This window comes from Hypanus sabinus, chromosome X1 (assembly GCF_030144855.1).
Source record: "Hypanus sabinus isolate sHypSab1 chromosome X1, sHypSab1.hap1, whole genome shotgun sequence".
Taxonomy (NCBI): domain Eukaryota; kingdom Metazoa; phylum Chordata; class Chondrichthyes; order Myliobatiformes; family Dasyatidae; genus Hypanus; species Hypanus sabinus.
This window is the reverse complement of record NC_082738.1, coordinates 18,184,846-18,205,081: the sequence shown is the minus strand read 5'-3', so window position 1 is coordinate 18,205,081 and position 20,236 is coordinate 18,184,846. Positions and strand designations below refer to the sequence as shown.

Genomic DNA, 20,236 nt, shown 5'->3' with positions numbered 1-20,236 from the left:
TGCACTGATAGAGTACTGCGTCCCCTCCCTCACCACCCCCCCCACACACACACACACACGGGAGAGCGCCATGTTCACACAGACACAGGAGATTTCAACGACCACAAACACAGATCACCGTGCCCAAACCCATAGGGGATCAACATGGCTACACACACACACACACACACGGGAGAGCACCATGTTCACACAGACACAGGAGATTTCAACGACCACAAACGCAGATCACCGTGCCCAAACCCATAGGGGATCAACATGGCTACACACACACACGTGAAATAATTTTTTTCAGACACACAGAAGATCACCATCTCCACACATGGGAGAGTGCTATTCACACCCACGCGCACCACTGAGGTTGTCATTTCTGCAAAGACTGCCGCAAACAGCCCCCACTAGATATCAGCATGACCATGCATGTGCCAGATATCGATACGACTGCGCACACAGGTTGTCACTACAACTGCACACTCAGCGAGCATCACATACACAAAGAAGCGCACCGTTATCACACACACACGTGCGGGTGGTTGGAGCATCTGCGCACACACATCACCATATCTGCCTTGTCGCCACACACACACACACACACACACACACACACACACACACACGAGATTAGTGTGTCCGCACACGCATGCTGGAGATCACCGTACCTTCACATGCACATGCAAAATTACCATGACCATATACATGAGGTGAGCATCACATCAACACACACACACACATCATGTATATGCACACACACAAAAGAGATTGCTGTACCCACAGATGCAGAACACCACATCCACTACAGACGTGCACACACTCACACACAAAATAATGCAGGGACCATGGGCAACTGACAGAATCTACTTGGATGACTCCCAATATATTGAACATGCAGGGAGGCATGTTCCCAACTGCACAGGGAATGTGTGGATTCTACATGAATAAATCTCCATAGTACCGTGGAGTACACATGGGCAGCATGGATAGAGTCTTGAAATAAAGAAAAGTTGTAGGCATTGGTGCATGCTGGCTATGGATAAAGCATGCAAAGGGAGGGGGGGGAGAGAAGGGGAGGGGGAGAGAGGAGGTGAAAGAGGGTGAGGGGTGAGAGAGAGTGGGAAGTGATAAAGAGGGTGGGTGAGAGAATGGGTAGTGAGGGGGGTGAGAGAGAGAGGAGGGGTGTGAGAGATGGGGTGAGGGAGAAGGGGGTGGGGGTGAGAGGGAGAAGGGGATGAGAGAGAGTTGTGAGAGAAAAAAGAATGGGGTGAGGGGTGAAAGAGGGGGATGAGAGAGAGGGAGCGGGGAAAGGGAGGGGATGAGAGAGGGAGCGGGGAAAGGGAGGGGGTGAGAGAGTGAGGGGTGGGGAAGAGAGGGATTTTCAGAGAAGGGGAGAGAGGGGGTGTGGGGAGTGGAGGGGATGAGGGGTTAGAGAGGGTGTGTGTGTGTGTGTGTGTGTGTGTGTGTGTGTGTGTGTGTGTATATATACACACACACACACACACCAGGGCTCAAGAAGTAGCTTGAATGGTGCCTTCTGGTATTACACTGAGACTCACAGACTTTGAGCAGAGACATAGAAAACGTACAGCACAAAGTTGTGCTGAACATGTCCCTACCTTAGAAATTACCTAGGGTTACCCATAGCCCTCTATTTTTCTAAGCTCCATGTACCTATCCAAAAGCCTCCGAAAAGACCCTATTGTATCCGCCTCCACCACCGTTGCCAGCAGCCCATTCCACGCACTCACCACTCTTTGAGTAAAAAAAAAATTTACCCGACATCTCCTCTGTACCTACTTCCAAGCACCTGAAAACTGTATCCTCTCGTGTTAGCCATTTCGCCCTGGGAAAAAGCCTCTGACTATCCACATGATCAATGCCTCTCCTCATCTTATACACCGTGGCGTGCTGTCCTTCTGTAGTACATACAGTGTGGAAAATACTCAGACATACACTCCTCTTTGCATGAGTACCTCCACCCTCAGCAAGTCAGCTACAGTTAAGATAGCATAAAATGGCCACCCTTCTTGCCCATGGTGGTGGTCAAATAGAACAGAGTTAATGCATTTTCATTTCACTGTGGAATTATATATTTTCTGCCAGCATTTACCTCCGTCACCTGATTTTTGCATTGACCTGTACAGACATCAATGAAAATCAGTATCAGATTCCTGCATTGACTTTGCTCTGGCTCATAAGGAGCTGCCCTCATCATTGAGTGCTAGTAAGCTGCCGCTAGCTGTGGTTCAGGATGTGTGGTCCATCTTAGCAGTTAAGGGGTGCAGAAAACACTTACACGACTTGAAACACCAATAGCAGAACCTATCCTTTTGTGTGGCAACTTCCGTCCTATGTTTATTCATTCATAGAGATCTGGAATCCATGCAAGCTTTGGAAATTGTGAAGTCCTCATCATAAACAAGAGGTCTGTTTATCAGACCCTGAGCTATCTTAGCAAAAAGCCAAAGAACAAGAATGAAGTGAGCATTCCTTTAATATAGAATATTTGGCCGTTTACTTTGCTGGATTATACTTCAAGGGACAGGTTTAGTTGCACAGAATTAAAGTGAGACAATTTTATGCTTTAAAATTGGACTGAACAACAATAGACTTAAGCTGATATATAGGCTTAGAAGGGAATTAAGTCCTTCTGGGTTTAAAAGCAAACAGCTGAATTGATTATACATGAAATGGCACATTCACTAGAATCAGTTGAAGATGAGCTTTGGCTCTGTACAAAAGCCACACTAATGGCCCGTGGATGACAGCTACAGCTGTGAGAAGTGACAAGCTAATCAGAAAACACAGCGAGAGCACAGCCCCGAAAGAGGCTAGAGTTCATCATCCCAAGAAACGAGCTGTACACGTCTTGGTTATTCTTCATGTACGGGTACATCTCCCATGACGGAGGATGAGGTGGAGCGGTTTGCATTAGGTTCTGTGCCCGTTTGTTCATCAGATGCATTGTTTCTTCTGGCCTGCAAGCCCGCTCAGTCAAGTCACTGAAGTGATACACAGGTAGGCAACAAACTAGAAGACTCAAAGGAGAAAGAAAGATGCACTGTTTCATAGTTGCTGGAACTGTGATTCAGAGAGGGAGACATGCAAACAGTTCATGGTGTGCGGAGACTTCAGAGTAGAATGCCACATATTAAATACTAGTCACCTGGTAGGATCTATATAAACCGGCTGTTCACTAACAGCCTTGAGCAGCACTTGCTGTGTAATAGTGCCTAGCTCACGCTGTGACGACGGGGGTTGTGGCTGTGAGTGGGACTGTCGATCCACAGTCATAATCCAGATCCACGATGGTGTGAATATTTGTGTTCAGACTGCTCATGGATGTTCCTGTCTGCCGATCCCGGATACTCTGGATGTAGCTCTGGACAAACAAGAAGCAGGAATTTTAGTGGAATCTTGCAGCAAAAGTGGCCATTTGGTCCATCTAGCCTACGGTAGCTCTTTCTGATCAGTCACACTTGGTCTTTACCCACTGTCCTGCACCTTCTCTCCCTTCAAGTATTAATTCAAATTCAAGACCAACAGCTCTAACCTATGCCCTTTCATTGTCCATAAGCCTTCTGGGATGCTCTGATAGAAATGGCAGTAAAAACACAACCTCCTGAATATTTAGCATAACAAGCATAAATTTGGATATTGAAAACAAGCTTTGAAAAATCAAAAGGTCAAGATATTTGGTGAGATTAAGGTCATTGGGTAATTAGGCACTTGCAAATGGCCAACAAAAAGAAGTTTAAGCAGAGTGGCCATTGTTGGAGTGGGACAATGTTAGGGTAGTTTGAGGCTTTGGCTCAAGAGGCTTCAGCAAGGAGAGGTGGAGGCAAAGGTAAATTTCTGGCAAGTTTCCTTCATTCTGTGTGCTATTAGTGCCTAGCTAGTGTAGTGAGAATGTGTCCAGAGTTAGTGAGGGGTTCTTCATGTCATCCTTGAAAACTACACCTGCATAATGTGCACCCAGCTTACAGACAGTGTTTGGGAAATGGAGCTGCAGTTCAAAAACCTTCAGCTCATTTGGGAGAATGAGGAGATGATAGATTAGAACTACAAGGAGATAATCACCCCCTTGTTGCAGGAGGCAGGTAGCTGAGTGACTGTCAGGAGAGGGAAAGGAATAGGCAGCCAGTGCAGAGTACCCCTGTGGCCTTTGTCCTCAATAACCAGTATACAGCTTTGGATACTGTTGGGAAGGTGGGGTATGGTGGGAGAACGACCTACCAGAAGAAAGCCACAGCAACCAAGGCTGTTGGCTCTGTGGATCAGAAGGGAAGTGGGGAGTGCAGTGGTCATAGGGGATCTAATAGAGGAGCAGACAAGTGACTCTGTGGACATGGAAGAGACACCTGGGTGATACATTGCCTCCCAGGTGCCAGGGTCAGGGACATCTCAAATTGTGTCCATGACATTCTAAAGGAGGGTGAGCAGCCAGAAGTCATGGATCAAATTGGTACCAATGTCATAGGTAGGAAAAGGGATGAGGTCCTAAAGAGACAATATGGGGAGTTAGGTAGGAAACTGAAAAACAGAACCCCAAGCGTATTAATATTAATATATGCTGCCTGTTCCACATGTCATTGAGAACAAGAATAGGATGATTTTGCCAACGAATGCGTGGCTGAGGTTTGGTGCAGGGGCTCAGATTTGTGGATCATTGTGATCCCTTCTTGAAAATGTATGACTTGCACAAAAATACCAAATTACACCAGAACTTAAGGGGGACCAATATCCTTGCAGGCAGAATTGCTGGAGCTATTGGGGAAAGTTTAAACTTGCTTGGCCAGGAGGATGGGAGCCAGAGTGATAGGGCAGAGGAAGTAAGACTAAAGAGCTGATTGTAGACTTCAGAAAGGGCAAACCAAGGGAACATGAACCAATCCTCATAGAGAAGTGGAGAGAGTGACCTGTTTCAAGTTCCTGGGTGTCAAGCTCTGAGGATCTAACCTGGCCCCAACATATCGATGCAACTATAAAGGTGGCAAAACAGTGGCTATATTTCATTAGGAGATTGAAGAGATTTAGTATGTCAACTAAAACACTCAAAAATTTCTATAGATGTACCATGGAGAGCATTCTGACAAGCTGCATCACTGTCTGGTATGGAGGGGCTACTGCACAGGACCGAAAGAAGCTGCAGAAATTAGTCAGCTCCATCTTGAGTACTAGCCTCTGTAGTATCCAATATACCTTCAAGAAGTGGTGTCTCAGAAAGACAGCGTCCATTATTAAGGACCCCCATCACCCAGGACATGCCCTTTTCTCACTGTTACCATCAGGTAGGAGGTACAGAAGCCTGAAGGCACACACTCAGTGATTCAGGAACAGCTTCTTCCTCTCTGCCATCTGATTCCTAAATGGACATTGATCCTGTGAACACTACCTCAATTTTTTTTCAATATTATTTGTCTTTGCACTACTATTCTTAACTTAACTATTTAATATACATACTGTAATTCATTTTTTAATATATTTATCATGGATTTCATTGTACTGCTACCGCTAAGTTAACAAATTTCATGACATAGGCCAGTGATGTTAATCCTGATCCTGATTCTGAAGGGACAGTTGTTATATAGATAGATGAAGCTCTGAGGAAGAATACGCAATTTTCAGTCAATGGGATGGGGTGAAGAGTGTTATGAACAGAGACCATGAACAATTGAGCCCCTTAACTAAGAAAAGATGTGCTGGCACTGGAGAGGGTCCAGAGGAGGTTCACAAGGATGATTCTGGGAAAGAAAGGGTTAATGCATGAGGTGTGTTTGATGGCTCTGGGCCTGTACTTGCTGCAAATTAAGAGAATTGATTGGGGGAGGGAGGGGAAGATCTCATTGAAACCTATTGAGTGTTGAAAGGTCTAGACAGAGGTTGTGGAGAGGATGTTTCACAGCCTCAGAATACAGGAACAAAGATGTGGAGGAATTTCCTTAGATAGAGGTTAGATCGAGGGTGCTGAATCTGCAGAATTCATTGCCGAAGATGACTCTGGAGGTCAAGTTAAAGTGGAGATTGATAGGTTCTTGATTAGAAAGGGGGTCAAAGGTTACAGGGAGAAGGCAGGAAAATGGGGTTGAGAGGGATAATAAATCAGCCATGATGGAATGATGGAACAGACTCAATGGACAGAATGGCCTAATTATAGACAATAGGTGCAGAAGTAGATCATTTGGTCCTTCGAGCCTGCACCGCCATTCTGAGATCATGGCTGATCATCTACCATCAATACCCGGTTCCTGCCTTGTCCCCATATCCCTTGATTCCCCTATCCATAAGATACCTATCTAGCTCCTTCTTGAAAGCATCCAGAGAATTGGCCTCCACTGCCTTCCGAGGCAGTGCATTCCAGACCCCCACAACTCTCTGGGAGAAGAAGTTTTTCCTTAACTCTGTCCTAAATGACCTACCCCTTATTCTCAAACCATGCCCTCTGGTACTGGACTCTCCCAGCATCTGGAACATATTTCCTGCCTCTATCTTGTCCAATCCCTTAATAATTTTATATGTTGCAATCAGATCCCCTCTCAATGTCCTTAAATCCAGCGTGTACAAGCCCAGTCTCTCTAACCTCTCTGCATGACAGTCCAGACATCCCAGGAATTAACCTCGTGAATCTACGCTGCACTTTCTCTACAGCCAGGATGTCCTTCCTTAACCCTGGAGACCAAAACTGTACACAATACTCCAGGTGTGGTCTCACCAGGGCTCTGTACAAATGCAAGAGGATTTCCTTGCTCTTGTACTCAATTCCCTTTGTAATAAAGGCCAACATTCCATTAGCCTTCTTCACTGCCTGCTGCACTTGCTCATTCACCTTCAGTGACTGATGAACAAGGACTCCTAGATCTCTTTGTATTTCTCCCTTACCTAACTCTACACCGTTCAGATAATAATCTGCCTTCCTGTTCTTACTCTCAAAGTGGATAACCTCAAACTTATTCATCATTAAACATTAAACATCATCTGCCAAGTATTTGCCCACTCACCCAACCTATCCAAGTCATCCTGAATTCTCCAAACATCCTCATCACGTCACACTGCCACCCAGCTTAGTATCATCAGCAAACTTGCTGATGTTATTCTCAATGCCTTCATCTAAATCGTTGACGTAAATTCTGCTGCTATGTCTTCTAATAGACAATAGGTGCAGGAGTAGGCCATTCGGCCCTTCGAACCAGCACCGCCATTCACTGTGATCATGGCTGATCATCCACAATCAGTACCCCGTTCCTGCCTTCTCCCCATATCCCTTGACTCCGCTATCTATAAGAGCTCTATCTAACTCTTTCTTGAAAGCATCCAGAGAATTGGCCTCCACTGCCTTCTGGGGCAGAGCGTTCCACAGATCCACAACTCTCTGGGTGAAAAAGTTTTTCCTCAACTCAGTTCTAAATGGCCTACCCCTTATTCTTAAACTGTGGCCTCTGGTTCTGGTTCGAAATGAATACTTTGCTTCAGTATTCTCCAGTGAGAGGGACCTTGACGTTTGTGACAACAACATAAAACAGGTTGATATGCCAGAACATGGCGACTTTAAGAAAGAGGATGTGCTGAAACACTGAAAAACATTTGGATAGATAAGTCCCCATGGCCCAATGGGATACACCCCAGGTTACTACGAGAAATAAAGGGAAGAGATTGCTGTGCCTATGGCAATGATTTTTGCATCCTAACTGGGCAAAGAAGTAGTGTCAGATGACTGGAGGCTGGCAAATATGATTCCATTGTCAAAGAAAGGTAATAGGGATAATCCTGGGAATTATAGACCAATGGGTCTTATGTTGGTGTTGGGCAAACTACTGGAGAGAATTCTTAGAGACAGGATTTATAGGCATTTGGCGAAGCACAGTCTGACAGATAGTGGCTTTGTGATGGGTTACAAATGTTGCTGGCTTTGTGGATAGTTTCGAAGGTCGTCACAGGTTATAACGGGCCATTGACAGGATGCAGAGCTGGGTTGAGCAATGGCAGATGGAGTTCAGGCTGGAGAACAGTGAAATGATTCACTTCGGAAGGCTTCAGCAGCAGAGAGGGAGGGGTACAGACGGGGGTAGAGAGAGAAAGAGATGCGGAAGAGAGAGAGGGGAAGAGAGAAAGAGGTGGAAGGAGATAGAGGGAAAGAGAGAGGGGTAGAGACAGAGAGAGAGGGGAGAGGGAGGGGGCAAGGGGGAGGAGGGGAGAGGGAGGTAGAGTGATGGGTAGATAGAGAGGGTAGACAGAAAAAGGGGTGGTGAAAGAGGGCGAGAGAGGGGTAGAGAGGGGTAGAGGGGTAGAGAGAGAGGGTAGAGAGAGAGGGAGAGAGACAGGGGTGGTGAGAGAGGGGAGAAGGAGAGGGAGAGGGGTAGAGACAGAGAGAGGGGAAGAGAGGTACAGAGAGAAGTAGAGAGAGGGGTAGAGAGAGAGGCTGGTAGAGGGGTGTGGACAGAGAAAGGGGGAAGAGAGAGAGCGGTGGAAAGGGAGAGTGGTAGAGAGGTAAGAGAAAGAGATAGAGAGAGAGGGGCAGAGGGGTACACAGGTATACAGAGAGAGCGAGAACAAGAGAGAGAGGTTGAGCGATAGGTATAGAGGAAGAGAAAGCGAGGGGTAGAGACAGGGTGGAAGCGAGAGGGGCAGCAGAGAGAGAGGGGTAGAGAGACAGGATAGAGTGGGGTCGACAGAGGGAATGGAGAGAGAGGGATAGAGAAAGGGGGATCGAGGGGGGGACGAGAGAGAGGGGGGACAGAGAGGGGGGAGCACAGGGGGGAGTCAGAGAGAGAGGGGACAGATGGGGGAACAGAGAGAGGGGGTCGGGGGGGGTTGGAGAGAGGGCGGGATCAAGAGGGGGGAACAGAGAGAGGGGGACAGAAAGAGAAGGGGGATGGGGGGACAGAGAGAGAGTGGAGATAGAGAGAGAAAGAGTGAACAGCGAGATGGGGGGACAGAGAGGCAGGGGATAGATAGAGGGGAGGGAGAGAGAGGGGGAGGGAGAGAAAGAGGGGACAGAGAGGAGGGAAGAGAGAGGGGGACAGATGGGGGAACAGAGAGAGAGGGCGGACAGAGAGGGGGGAGCACAGGGGGGAGTCAGAGAGAGAACAGAGAGAAGGGGACAGAAAGAAAAGGGGGACGGGGGGACAGAGAGAGGGTGGGGACAGAGAGAGAGTGGAGATAGAGAGAGAAAGAGTGGACAGCGAGATGGGGGGACAGAGAGGCAGGGGATAGATAGAGGGGAGGGAGAGAGAGGGGGTGGAGGGAGAGAGAGAGGGGGGGAGGGTGAGAAAGAGGGGACAGAGAGGAGGGAAGAGAGAGGGGGACAGATGGGGGAACAGAGAGAGAGGGCGGACAGAGGGGGGGACAGAGGGTGGGATAGAGAGAAAGAGGGGACAGAGAGAAAGAAGGGACAGAGAGGGGGGGACGAGGGGCAGAGAGAGGGAGGGGAGAGAGGGGGGAATAGATAGGGGGAAAGAAGGAAAAAGAGAGGGGGATAGAGATAGGGGAGAGAGATGGGGATAGAAGGGGGAAGAAGGAGGGGTGGACAGAGGGGGATAGAGAGGGGAGACAGATGGGGGAACAGAGAGAGGCGGGACAGAGAGAGAGGGGATAGAGGGGGGAAGAGAGAGAGGAGGGGAAGAGACAGAGGGGATAGAGAAAGAGAGGGGACAGAGAGAGGGAGTGTCAAAGGGGGGGACAGAGAGGGGATAGAGAGGGGGGGATAGAGAGAGGGGAAAGAAGGGGGAAGTGAGGGGGGACAGAGTTGGGTGTATAGAGGGAGGGAGGGGATACAGAGGGGGGATCGAGAGGGAGGGCTGGGAAGGGGGGCTGGGACAGAGGGGAGGGGAGAGAGGGGGGCAGAGAGAGAGAGGATCGAGAGGGAGTGGCTAGAGAGGGGGATAAAAGGGTTAGAGAGGGAGATACAGAGGGGGAAGAGAGAGGGGACAGCGAGATGGGGGTCAGAGAGGGAGGGGGATAGAGAGGGGGCAAAGAAGGAGGGGGAAAGAGAGAGGTGGGGACAGTGAGATGGGGGGACAGAGAGAGGGGATAGAGGAGGGACAGAGGGGGAGGGAATAGAGAGGGGGGACAGAGAGGGGAGACAGTTGGGGGGGACAGAGTTGGGGGGAGATAGGGAGGGGATAGAGAGAGGGGGCTGGGACAGGGGGGGACAGAGGGTGGGACAGAGAGAGGGGGGGACAGAGAGAGGGGATGGAGGGGTGGAAAGAGGGGGGATAAAATGGGGTTAGAGAGGGGAGATACAGAGGGGGGACAGAGAGAGGGGGTTAGAGAGAGGGGGGAAAGAAGAAGGGGGAAAGAGAGAGGGGGACAGCGAAATGAGGGGGACAGAGTTGGGGGTATAGAGGGAGGGAGGGGTCAGATGGGGGGCTGGGACAGAGAGGGGAGAAAGAGTGGGGGCAGTGAGAGGGGGAACAGAGAGAGCTATTTCTACGATTCAAGACTCGCTGAAAAACTTGGACTCTCAACTTCAAACGCTTCAGCAGACTACAACCCGAATCGAGTGTGAGCATGATCTATTCAAGCAAACTATTAAAGATCAAGGAATGAAAATATCTTCAATGGAAAAGAAAATTAATGAAATTACCTCGGAACTATCTAAAACGAAGAAAAGAATGGTTGATTTAGATAGTAAATCTAAATCGGAGGAATCTGCATATTCCGGGACTGCCTGAAAATACTGAAGCTGGCGATCTGTTAAAATTCTTTTCAGGTATGCTGTATTCACTTTCCAATGAGTCCCTCGAAACTAGCCCCTTAATCGACAGAGTTTACAGAATTCCATTCTCTCAGCGTACACCCGAATTACGTCCTCGAGCAGTTGTACTTTCTTTACATTATTACACGACTAAAGAAGCTATTCTCCGAGAAGCCAGAAAGGAACGGAAATTACTTTTTAATTAAACACAGATTCGTATAGTTCAAGACTATCCTCCTGAAATCTTTGCCGAAAGAAAGAAATATCAAGAAGTTATGAGTGAAATGTATAAATTAGATTTACATCCTCCCTTCGCTTTCCAGCAAAGCTGACAATTTTTCCTGAAAAATCTCAACCATTGAGAATTTACTCTCCTCAGGTGGGATGGGAGTATATTAAAAACCTTAAAGTTAATCCCACTGAATAAAATATAAAAGTTACACCGATTATTCAAATGGCAATTTTGAAGTATCTGCTGTTTGTGTTGTTTTTTTGGAGATTTTGAGTTAAGTACATGCTATGCCTTTTCATTCTCTGGTATATATATATATATATATAAAACTGTTTTGTAGGGAACCTTTATAGTATTGTATTTTAGTGGTCCGTGTAGGACCTGTTTTGTATTAATCTTTTTATTTCTTTTATTTGTTTCAATACTTATAGTTTTAGGTCTCTTATATACATATACTCATTTACTTTTCTTTTTTGAGAGCAAGAATATTGTTTGTAACATTATTTGCTCGGATTTATTCCTTCTTTTGAATATGTGTTTAAGCTACTTTAGCAGATTCTAAGATGGCCGTTGTTGATTATGTTTTTATTAATGTTAGACACAACATTATAGTAGCTGAATTCTGTTCGTGCCTTTTATTATGGCTATTTGCCGTGGGATTTTTGCTTTTTTTTAAATATATGGAGCTGCAAGTTGGAGAACAGGGTCAAAGGTGATTAGTTAGCATGGGACCAGCCTATTGGTTCCTTCCTTTTTATCTATTGGGCGGGGGGACGGGTCTACTAGAGTAGGTTCCTTTCTTGATTGGGCAGTTCTTTTGATGGATTTCTCTTTCGTAAATGCGTCATTCCTTCTGGTTGTACCTGCGCCTTTTGGTTTAATCTGTATTTGCGTAACATTTCTTTTATATAATATTAAACTCAACTTTAAACATGGATGTTAATAAAATTAATATAATATCTTGGAATTGGAATGGTGTCAATCATCCCATTAAGTGTAAAAAGATATTTAAGAAATTAAAAACACTTAATGTTGGTATTATTTTTGCGCAAGAAAATCATATACGAAAACAGGATGGGGATAGATTTTTCACTTTTGGAGAGGGCCTCTTTTTCACTCACTGTCGGATAGTAAAACAAGAGGCGTTTCTATATTTCTTAGTCCCAAAACCCCTTTTGTACACCTTAATACTACTACTGATTTGATTGGAAGGTATTTAATTGTTACTGGTTTATTATGCGAGCGAAAGGTAGTTCTGGTGTGTGTATACACACCTAATGTGGATAATTCTGATGTTTTTAAGAAACTTTTTTCAGAGTTACCGAATCTCAATGAATATAAGCTGATCATGGGTGGTGACTTCAACTGTTGCTTAAATCCGGCGATTGACAGGTCATCAACCAATCTGTCGCTTCCTAATAAAGCAACAGCTTGTATTAACTCTTTTTTATTAGAATATGGCCTTGTCGACATTTTTGGAGATATAAACACCCCAATGATAAAGATTTCTCCTTTTTTTAACACGTCCATCACAAATATTCCCAAATTGATTACTTTTTTTTTTAGATACATGTCCGTCAAACTCCATTGTTGAATGTGCGTATGACATCATCGCGCTTTCAGATCACGCGCCTTTAAAGTTAACCCTTAAGCTCCCAGATAGATTTTTGAAAATCTCACAGTGGAGATTGAACCCCGTTTTGGTACAGGATCCAGCTTTTGTTACTTTTATTAAGGAGCAAATTTCTATATTTTTTGAATTTAATACAACCGAAGGAATGTCAAATCTGGTTATATGGGACACTTTGAAATCTTTTCTTAGGGGACAGATAATCTCATATTCAGCAGCCTTGAGAAAGAAAACTAAAGCGGAATTGTCAGTGCTTATTAATAAAATTAAACAGATAGATAAAGCGTATTCAGTTAAACCTACTGAAGACCTATATAAAGAAAGGGTCGAACTTCAATCACAGTATGATTTTACTTCTGACCTTTCCCATTGAACAGCAAATTTTTAAATCTAAAAGTTTATTTTATATACATGGGGAAAAATCTGCTAAACTTTTAGCGGGTCAGTTAAAGGCTGGGATGGTCAGAAGACAGATTTTAAAAATTTGCCAACCAGATAGAACAGAAACTTTAGATCCTTATGAAATTAATAAGATATTTATGGACTTTTATTCTAATCTTTATAAATCTGAATTCTCTGATAGTAATATCACTATGAATAGATTTTTGCAAAGGTTAAACATACCTCAAATTTCGATTCAAGATGTCAATATGTTAGATGCACCTATTAAACAAGAGGAGATAGCCAAGGCTATATCCTCTATGCAATTAGTAGAGCTCCGGGACCTGATAGTTATACAGTAGAATTTTATAAGACCTTTCACGAAACGCTTATACCACATCTTCATCAATCGTTTACCGATTCTACATCTTCTGGGAACCTTCCGAAAACTTTTTATGAAGCACTAATTTCATTGATTTCAAAAAAGGGTAAGACCCACTGGAATGTGTATCCTATAGACCTATTTCTTTACTGAATGTAGATTTTAAAATCCTCTCTAAGATTCTAGCAAATAGGCTTGAGAGTATCTTGCCTAATGTTATCTCAAATGATCAAACAGGATTTATTAAAAATAGGTACTCACATTTTAATATTCGAAGACTATTAAATATCATTTATTCCCCCTCAACCAAAGAATCTGAATGTATTGTATCTTTGGATGCAGAGAAAGCCTTTGATAGGGTGGGGTGGCCTTATCTATTTCAGGTTTTGAAGAGGTTCAATTTTGGTCCAGGATTTATCTCCTGGATTAAATTGATTTATCATGCCCGGGTAGCTGCGGTTCTCACTAATAACCAATAATTAATAATTAATAACTAATAACCACTAATTACTTTAGATTATATAGAGGTACCTGTCAGGGCTGTCCCCTTTGCCCTTTATTATTTAATTTGGCTTTAGAACCACTTGCTATTGCTCTTAGGGATTCTAATTCTGTGCAGGGTATTAGGCGAGGCGATAAATTACATAAAGTTTCGTTATATGCGGATGATTTATTTACATTTCAAATCCTAAGGAATCTATTCCTTCTATGTTATCTATATTTATAGAATTTGGTACTTTTTCTGGATATAAACTTAATTTACATAAAAGTGAATTATTTCCTATTAATAATTATTTTGATTATTATGATCAAATACCTTTTAATATTGCCAAAACCATTTTACTTACCTTGGTATCAAAATTACAAAAAATTTTAAAGATCTATATAGGTATAATTTCTTCACTTTAGTTGAATATACTCAACAGGCGCTTTCCAAATGGTCACCTATGTCGATGTCATTGATAGGTCAAATAAATGCTATAAAAATGGTTATTCTACTGAAATTTTTATATATATTTCAAGCAGTTCCCTCTTTTGTTCCAAAAACATTTTTTGATAAAAGAGACTCTCTGATTTTGTCTTATGTTTGGAATAATAAAAGCTCTAGAGTGAATAAACTTTTATTGCAAAAGTCAAAAAAAGATCGAGGACTGGCTTTACCAAACTTTAGGTTTTATTATTGGGCAATTAATATTCGCTATATTATTTTTTGGATTTATGATATAGACGATCAAGATCGCCCTTCATGGTTACAGCTGGAGGAAAATTCAGTAATGGGGTTTTCGTTAGCTTCTTTATCAGGAGCTCCTCTTCCCTTTTCATTCTCCAGAATAGGTAAACAAGCTCTTAACCCTATTGTTAAACATACTTTAAAAATTTGGTTTCAATTTCGTAGATTTTTTGAATTAAATGATTTTTTACTTTCTAGTAATATTTATTCTAATTTCTTTTTTAAACCAACCTTGGATAAGGCTTTTCTAACATGGAAAATTAAGGGAATAAAAACTTTTTCAGATTTATTTTTACAAGACTGTTTAATGTCTTTTTCACAGTTAATGGATAAATATGATATCTCTAATACACATTTTTTCAGGTATTTACAGGTTAGGAATTTCCTATGTGATTTTTTACCAAATTACCCCTTGATCTGCTCTTCAAATTTGGCTTATGTTGTTTTTCAGTTTAAACCTTTTCAAAAATGATTAATAGCTATCATTTATAAACAGTTAATGAATGCTCGCACATCGCCTAATGATAGGGTTCAATGCTCCTGGGAGGTGGAACTTCAACATTCACTCTCAGATAACCAATGGAGTAAAATTTATTATTTAGTCAATAATTCATCTATCTGCGCTCACCATATCTAAATTCAGTTTAAGATGGTACACAGGGCCCATATGTCCAAAGATAAATTGGCACATATTTTTCCTAATATAAGCCCTATTTGTGACAAATGTAACGCAGAAGTGGCTACTCTAACCTATATGTTTTGGTCATGTGTAAGTTTAAATGATTTTTGGAGGGATGTGTTTGGAATATTATCTAAAGTTATAGATGTGGATGTTCAACTTAGTCCACTTACAGCAATTTTTGGGATTTTCCCAGAGGAAGCAAGCAAAGTGTCTGCTTCCGCCCAACATGTGATAGCTTTTTCAACTTTACTGGCTAGGAGAGCTATTTTGCTGCACTGGAAAGAGTCTAACTCACCTACTGTTTTTTATTGGCTCTCCTCCATTATGTCATGTCTAAGCTTGGAGAAAATTAGAAGCCGGACATTTGATACATCTTTTTGATTTTGAACAAGTCTGGCGACCCTTTATTCAATATCTTCACATGATTTAATTTATCTTTATTTATTTATTTTTCTTTATTCTCTTTGGAGAATATCCTTGTCCACGAAGGTTCGGAGATGACTGGAAGGATGTTTTTTTTCCTCTCTCTTTTTTTTAAAGTTTATCCTCAATTGGACTGCCCAATCTTTCTTTTTCTTTCTTTTCTTTCTCTTTTTTTGTTTCAGTTTAGTTAGTGGGGTTCTTCTTTCTCTATTAATAAAATTTCCCATTTTTTTTATGATTGCCATGAGGAGTTGTAATTTCTTTCTGACTGTTGTATGTATAACAGCATAATATATTACCTATTTGATTTTGATATTATATACTTCCTGTTTTTACTATTGCTGTTTATATGTCTTTCATATTATCTATTTGTTAAACGCCTCTTTCGATTTGTATATTCTTTATTTCAATTAAAAAATTGAAAACTGAAAGAGGGGATAGTGGGGGGGGGATAGAGAGAGGGGGGACGGGGAGGGGATAGAGAGAGGGGGGACAGAGGGGGGACAGATTTGGGGGGGATAGGTGGGGGTATAGAGGGAGGGGATAGAGAGGAGGCTGGGACAGAGGGGGGTACAGAGAGAGGGGGACAGGAAGGGAAGAGAGAGAGGGGGGGAACAGCGAGATGAGGGGGATAGAGAGGGCTGGGATGGGGGGTACAGAGAGGGGGCACAGAGAGAAAGGAGACAGAGAGGGGGTAAAGGAGGGGGAAGAGAGGGGGTAAAGGAGGGGGAAGAGAGGGGGGGACAGAGAGGGGAGGGACAGAGAGAAGGGGACAGAGTTGGGGGTATAGAGGGTCGGAGGGGATAGAGAGGGGAAAGAAGCAGGGAAGAGAGAGGGGACAGAGAGACAAGGTGGGGACAGAGAGAGGGGGTACAGAGGGAGGGAGGGGATACAGAGAGAGGGGGATCGAGAGGGAGGGGATAGAGAGAGAGGGGGGGAGAGAGGGGGAGAGAGAGGGGGGAGAGAGAGGGGGGAGAGAGAGGGGGGAGAGAGAGGGGGGAGAGAGAGGGGGGAGAGAGAGGGGGGAGAGAGAGAGGGGGGGAGAGAGAGGGGGGGAGAGAGGGGGAGAGGAGGGGGATCAAGAGGAAGAGGGAGAGAGAGGGGGACAGAGAGAGGGGGATCGAGAGGGAGGGGGAGAGGGGGATTGAGAGGTTGGGAGAGAGGGGAGAGGGGGAGAGAGAGGAGAATGAAGCGGGGAGGGGGGACAGCAAGACGGGGACAGAGAGAGGGGGATCGAGAAGTAGGGGAGGGGGTACAGAGAGTGGGATCGAGGGGGAGAGGGGGAGAGAGAAGGGAACAGGGGGAACAGATTTGGGGGTATAGAGGGAGGGAAGGGATAGAGGGGGGGACGGGACAGAGGGGGGGACAGAGAGGGGGAGAAGGGGAGAGGGGGGAGAGAGGAGAAAGAAGCAGGGAAGAGAGGGGGACAGCGAGACGAGGGGGCACAGAGAGAGGGGGATCGAGAGGGGAGGGGGGAGAGACAGGGAAAGGAGGGGGGAAGAGAGAGAGAACAGAGGGGGGACAGATTTGGGGGTATAGAGGGAGGGAGGGGATAGAGAGGGAGGGGAGAAGAGAGAGGGGACAGCGAGACAGTGGGTCAGAAAGGGGTGGACAGAGAGGGGGTATAGAGAGAGGGGGACAGAGTTTGGGGTATAGAGGGAGGGAGGGGATAGAGAGGGAGGTATGGGACAGAGGGGGGACAGGACAGAGAGGGGGGACAGAGGGGGGACAGATTTGGGGGGGATAGGTGGGGGTATAGAGGGAGGAGATAGAGAGAGGGGGCTGGGACAGAGGGGGGTACAGAGAGAGGGGGACAGGTGGGGGAAGAGAGAGAGAGGGGGGACAGCGAGATGAGGGGGACAGAGAGGGCTGGGACGGGGGGTACAGAGAGGGGGCACAGAGAGAAAGGAGACAGGGAGCAAAGGAGGAGGGGGAAGAGAGAAGAGGGACAGAGTGAAGGGGACAGATGGGGGACAGAGTTGGGGGATAGAGAGAGGGAGGGAACAGAAGGGGGAGAGATAGTGGGGACAGAGAGAGGGGGAAAGGAGGGGGCAAAGAGAGAGGGGACAGAGGGAGGACAGTTGGGGGGACAGAGAGACGAGGGGGACAGAGTTGGGGTATAGAGGGTCGGAGGGGATAGAGAAGGGAAAGAAGCGGGGAAGAGAGGGGGGACAGAGAGACAAGTTGGGGACAGAGAGGGGGTATAGAGGGTCGGAGGGGATAGAGAGGGGAAAGAAGCGGGGAAGAGAGGGGGGACAGAGAGACGAGGTGGGGACAGAGAGAGGTGGTATAGAGGGAGGGAGGGGATACAGAGAGAGGGGGATCGAGAGGGAGGGGATAGACAGAGGGTGGGGGAGAGGGGGAGAGAGAGAGGGGGAGGGAGAGAGGGGGAGGGAGGGGGGAGAGAGGGGGGAGAGAGGTGGGAGAGAGGGGGAGAGAGGGGGGTGAGGGGGGAGAGAGGGAAAGGAGGGGGGAAGAGAGAGAGAAGGGAACAGAGGGGGAACAGATTTGGGGGTATAGAGGGAGGGAGGGAGGGGATAGAGAGAGGGGGACAGGGAGGGGGGGACAGAGTTGGGGGATAGAGAGAGGGAGGGGACAGGGGAGAGATAGTGGGGACAGAGAAAGGGGAAAGGAGGGGGCAAAGAGAGAGAGGGGACAGAGAGGGAGACAGTTGGGGGTACAGAGAGGGGAGACAGTGAGAGAGGGGGGCAGAGAGGGGGGGACAGAGAGGGGAGACAGTGAGAGAGGGGCAGAGGGGGGGGGACAGAGAGACGAGGGGGATGGGGGGACAGAGTGGGGGGGATAGAGGGACAGAGGGGATAGAGAGAGGGGAAGGAAGCGGGGAAGAGAGAGGGGGGACAGTGAGACGAGGCGGGGACAGAGAAAGGGGAGAGAGGGGGGACAGAGAGAGGGGGACCGAAAGGGAGGGGATAGAGAGAGGGCTGGGAGGGGGGGAGAGAGGGGGAAAGGAGGGGGAAGAGAGAGAGAGAACAGAGAGGGGGGACAGATTTGAGGGTATAGAGGGAGGAAGGGGATAGAGAGTGGGGGGATTGAGATAGGGAGGGGATAGAGAGGGGGATAGAGAGAGGGCTGGGACAGAGGGGGTTACAGAGGGGGGTACAGAGAGAGAGGAAGAGAGAGATGGGGCAGCGAGACGGTCAGAAAGAGGCGATAGAGGGAGGGGATAGGGAGAGGGAGGGGTTAGGGAGAGGGGGAGGGGGAGAGGGAGGGGGACAGATTTGGGGGTATAGAGGGAGGGAGGGGATAGAGAGTGGGGGGATCGAGATAGAGAGGGGATAGAGAGGGCTGAGACGGGGCACAGAGAGGGGGAAGAGAGAGATGGGACAGCGAGACGGAGGTCAAAGAGAGGTGATAGGGGGAGAGGATAGAGCGGGGAAAGAGAGGCGGGACAGCGAGACGAGGGGGACAGATTTGGGGGTTTAGGGAGAGGGAGGCAGATGGGGGATAGAGGGAGGGGATAGTGAGAGGGGGAGAGAGATGGGGGAACAGTGAGACAGGGATAGGGGGCAGATGGGGGAACAGGGAGAGGTGGAGGGGAGAGAGGGAGGGGAGAGATGGGGGATAGAGATGGGGGATGGAGGGGAGGGGGAGAGAGGGGGTAGAGAGAGGGGAGGGGTGAGAGAGGGGGAGGAGGAAAGATGGGGAACAGAGAGGTGGGACAGAGATGGGGGGACAGATGGAGAAATGGGGAGAGGGGCAACAGAGAGAGGGGGACAGAGTGGGGGGGACAGAGAAGGGTGGATAGAGAGAGGGATGGACAGAGGGGGGACAGTGAGAATGGGGTTCAGAGAGAGGGAGGGGACAGCGAGACGGGTGGGACAGCGAGGGAGGGGTTAGAGGGGGAGGACAGAGAGGGGGGAACAGGGAGACGCGGGGACACAGAGAGTGAGGGGACAGGGAGAGTGAGGGGACAGGGAGAGGGGGGACAGAGATGGGGGGATATGGGGAAACAGCAGGGGGGAGGGGGGGAACAGAGAGAGGGGGACAGTGAGAGGGAGGGGACAGAGAGGGACGGGGGGACAGAGGGGGACAGAAAGAGAGGTGATAGAGAGAGGGAGGTATAGAGGGGATAGAGGGAGAGGGGGACAGCAAAACGGGGGGACAGTGAGAAGAGGCTCCAGAGAGAGGGGGGACAGAGTGAGGGGATATAGAGGGGATAGAGGGAGAGGGGGACAATGAGACGAGTGGACAGCGAGAAGAGGGTCCAGAGAGAGGGGGGACAGTGAGACGAGGGAGAGGGGGGAACAGAGAGAATGGGAGGGAAGAGGGGTGGGGAAGAGTGGGGAGGGGGAAGAGGAGGCAACAGAGAGATGGGGGAATAGTGGGGGCAGTGGGGGTACAGAGAGAGGGGGTCAGATGGTGAAACAGAGAGGGGGGATAGAGAGAGGGGGTCAGATGGGAGAACAGAGAAGGGGGACAGAGAGAGAGTGGGACGGGGGACAGAGATAGAGGGGAATAGAGAGAGAGGATGGGGGGACAGAGAGAGGGGGACAATGAGGGGGTCTGATGGGGGACAGAGAGAGTGGGATATGGGGGGACAGAGAGGGGGGACAGAGAGAGGTTGGAAAGA

At 47.0% G+C, this 20,236-nt stretch overlaps 1 protein-coding gene across 4 annotated transcripts in view; it reads right to left on the bottom strand.

The window, feature by feature from the left end:
• Window positions 1–2,407: 2,407 nt before the first annotated feature.
• The window catches only part of LOC132384655 (transmembrane protein 198-like), a 105,477-nt gene continuing 87,648 nt past the window's right edge, over window positions 2,408–20,236 (bottom strand). For 3 of the 4 annotated variants that reach the window (XM_059955980.1, XM_059955981.1, XM_059955984.1), the window contains one exon: window positions 2,409–3,373. In XM_059955980.1, the coding sequence (XP_059811963.1) occupies window positions 3,230–3,373 (144 nt within the window). In that variant the 3' untranslated portion in view covers window positions 2,409–3,229. Of the gene's footprint in view, window positions 3,374–20,236 lie in introns of all 4 variants that reach the window. The other variant, XM_059955983.1, reaches the window with a different exon arrangement.